The sequence below is a fragment of the Cariama cristata genome, unplaced genomic scaffold, assembly GCF_000690535.1.
Source record: "Cariama cristata isolate BGI_N322 unplaced genomic scaffold, ASM69053v1 scaffold5873, whole genome shotgun sequence".
Taxonomy (NCBI): domain Eukaryota; kingdom Metazoa; phylum Chordata; class Aves; order Cariamiformes; family Cariamidae; genus Cariama; species Cariama cristata.
In genome coordinates, this window is record NW_009610050.1 from 72113 (window position 1) to 74838 (window position 2726).

At 38.0% G+C, this 2726-nt stretch overlaps 1 protein-coding gene across 1 annotated transcript in view; it reads right to left on the bottom strand.

Moving 5' to 3' along the window:
• Positions 1-925: 925 nt before the first annotated feature.
• LOC104159754 (thioredoxin reductase 3-like) overlaps positions 926-2726 on the bottom strand; it is a 12943-nt gene continuing 11142 nt past the window's right edge. Inside the window, exons 14-15 of the mRNA XM_009697746.1 lie at positions 1699-1833; positions 926-1403 (exon numbers count right to left, since the gene is read on the bottom strand). Coding sequence (XP_009696048.1) covers positions 1341-1403; positions 1699-1833 — 198 coding nt within the window. The 3' untranslated portion in view covers positions 926-1340. The remainder of the gene's footprint in view (positions 1404-1698; positions 1834-2726) is intronic.

Consider the following 2726-nt stretch of genomic DNA (forward strand, 5'->3'; position numbering starts at 1 on the left):
TTCTCCACTTGAAAAACTACAGCATGCACAGGTCTATAGAGGTTTTAGTACTGCACATGATAAACAATAATTGAAGCAAAATAAAGTCTCCAGCATGCAATAACATAAACCATGAGGTCAGACACCACAAAGTGTTGTGTGCATTGTTTATTGAACTTCAAATTCCATGGTACATCATAGATTAAATAGTTAAAAACTGTTTACTATCATACAAGGTTCAGAATAGTCTTTCAAAATGTCTCTTTGGACAAAACTAAGAGCTAAATTCAAGCACAATTCCCCCAGAGCAGAATGCTAGGGGTGGAAGAAAGCTTCAGAGTACTGACTGTACACAACACTACAAAAGGCATGATAGCACACCAAGTCATTGTTCGCTGCTGCAACACACGCTTCAAAGAAATTCTATACAACGCTTATTACCATCACGGGCAGGCACCTGCTATATTAGTGGGACACATCACTCTCAGACCCTGCTCCTCCAAGACTTCAGTACTCCACATAAGAGTACAGACTCTCAGTTCTGGGATCTGTAATGTTTTACCTTAGAGCTGAAACCAGATTTGAGACTATTAGCACTAAATATAGTCATAAACAGCAAGAGCAAGGTCCTGCCCTTATGCTCTTCAACCCTGACACACAAGATGCCTACCACTGAAATTTTTATCTTAAAGACATATTACCTGACATCTAACAACTATGAATGTGAACAGCAGCAATGTCTTCGATTACTCTGAAGTTTTAGACTGGTTGAAGTGGGAGACTAGTGCTTGAACCGGACTGTTCAACATTGCATCCTATCTGTGCCATCTTGCCTCAAATGAATATACAATTAAGTAAAACAAAATGCATCAAAAAAGATAAATCAGTCAACTGTAAACTGTTGGCAAGAATCATTCAATTATATATTTGTCCTCTACTTCAGGCATTTGTACAAGACACTGGAGCCTAGAAGCATTAGCTTTAAATTGTGCAACTTCAGAATTTCCTTCAGGAGGAGTTCAGTCATGTGACCAGACAAAAAGGTCTCCCAACCTTGCATGGCAGCCATCAGTCATAGCTCACCTCACAATAAGGTTCCGAGCCAGAACGTCAAAAAAGCACAGTAGTGCTGATTCCAAGCAAAGTCAGGATTTACAGTTCAAGATTTCCCTGCTGTATTACTGTTTCCATTTGCAACACTAGTTACTGAGGAAGCCTCTCAAAGGCACCACTCCCAGCTGCAGTACATACAGTGGTACTGATGCAAACATTTATTTTGCTGCAAAGCAGTTGGATGTATTAGGGCTTCCACAGAACCAAGCACGCACAACATGAAAACATGTAAAACAGCACGTTTAACCTCAGCAGCCCCTTTGAGTGATGTCTTGTCCTGAAGATTTTGTAATATCCATTGTAGTGAACACCTGCAAGACACCAAAAGAACAGCTTATTTACTGTTGCTTTGTATTATCATCCACATGGCTATTGGTCTTCTCTTGTAAAGTAACAATACTAGATTTCTTTGAACTGTTACAATGGAAAACAAGTTGCAGTGCACAACTAACACATTTTCTATCCCATGTCAGTATCTTACGGTTAGAAGTTAAGTAAATACTAAATAAATCTCATAAAATACAATGTAGTATTCTTTCCTCGCATCTAGGTAACCATCTTCAAAAGTAGGTTTTAAATCAAGCTGTGCCCCTCTCCGTCCCTTACCTCTCCACAAGTTGGATGGATACCAATTGTTTCGTCAAGTAATTCTTTCGTGAGACCACATTTTATTGCAGCAGCAAAACCCTGGGTAACTTCACCAGCATTAGGTCCAAGAACATGAAATCCTATCACACGATTCTTTAAGACAGGTGAGAGCAAAACAGGAGTTAGCACTAGGTACAGTGTAACAAAAGCTCTAGTATGTAACTCCCACTATGCTAAAAATATGTTATGCAAGCAGGTCAATAGCAGAGTCTTTAAAAAAAATGAACTACTTGAAGAAAGTAGTTCTGCAGATCTTTTCAGTCCATTATAGCAGAATGAAGTAAGTTTTAAAATGAATGAGTTTTTAAAATCACTGCACAGCACTAATTCAAGGGTACTGCCTAAAACTGAACAAATTCTAGCTTTGTCAGCTGTTTTTGTGATTTTATAGACACACAGTATGTTTAGTACATTCAGATTTAAAATACTTTTCTACATTGAAATTAGGTCAGGCAGAGGACCTGTTTATATTGTTTGTTAAATATCTGATACTGAAGAGTTTCACTGGCTGTTCCGTTCTTCCCCAAGCAGTTAACAAGAAGAAAAATGAAAATATTATAGGCTTGAATTTTGAGCAAGTTGTCTCTGTAGCAAGAGCTAGAGTGATGGCAGTAGGCTATAAAAAAGAAATTAAAAATGGTTTTGATTCATTTTGATTTGTTTCATTAATTGGTTTATCAAAAGGGATGGGAAAATGTTTTAAAACATTTTCCCAGGATGTTCCCATACCTTCAGAGATATCCTAGCCCAGGTCTGGCCATGATTTGCAAGACAGGATACAAATTCCTCACAATACAAGAGATTTACATGCACTATTTACTTTACATTCTCCTCCAGCATCCTAGGAAAAAACCTTTCACATAGAAATCTAAATGAAGTCCCTTCTTCCACTGTGTTCTTTACATTTGGATTATTTCCAATGAGGTTCCAATAAAAGTAGAACTTGAGCCTTTCAGCAGTCTTTGAGAAAGGGTTAGGTGGGCTAA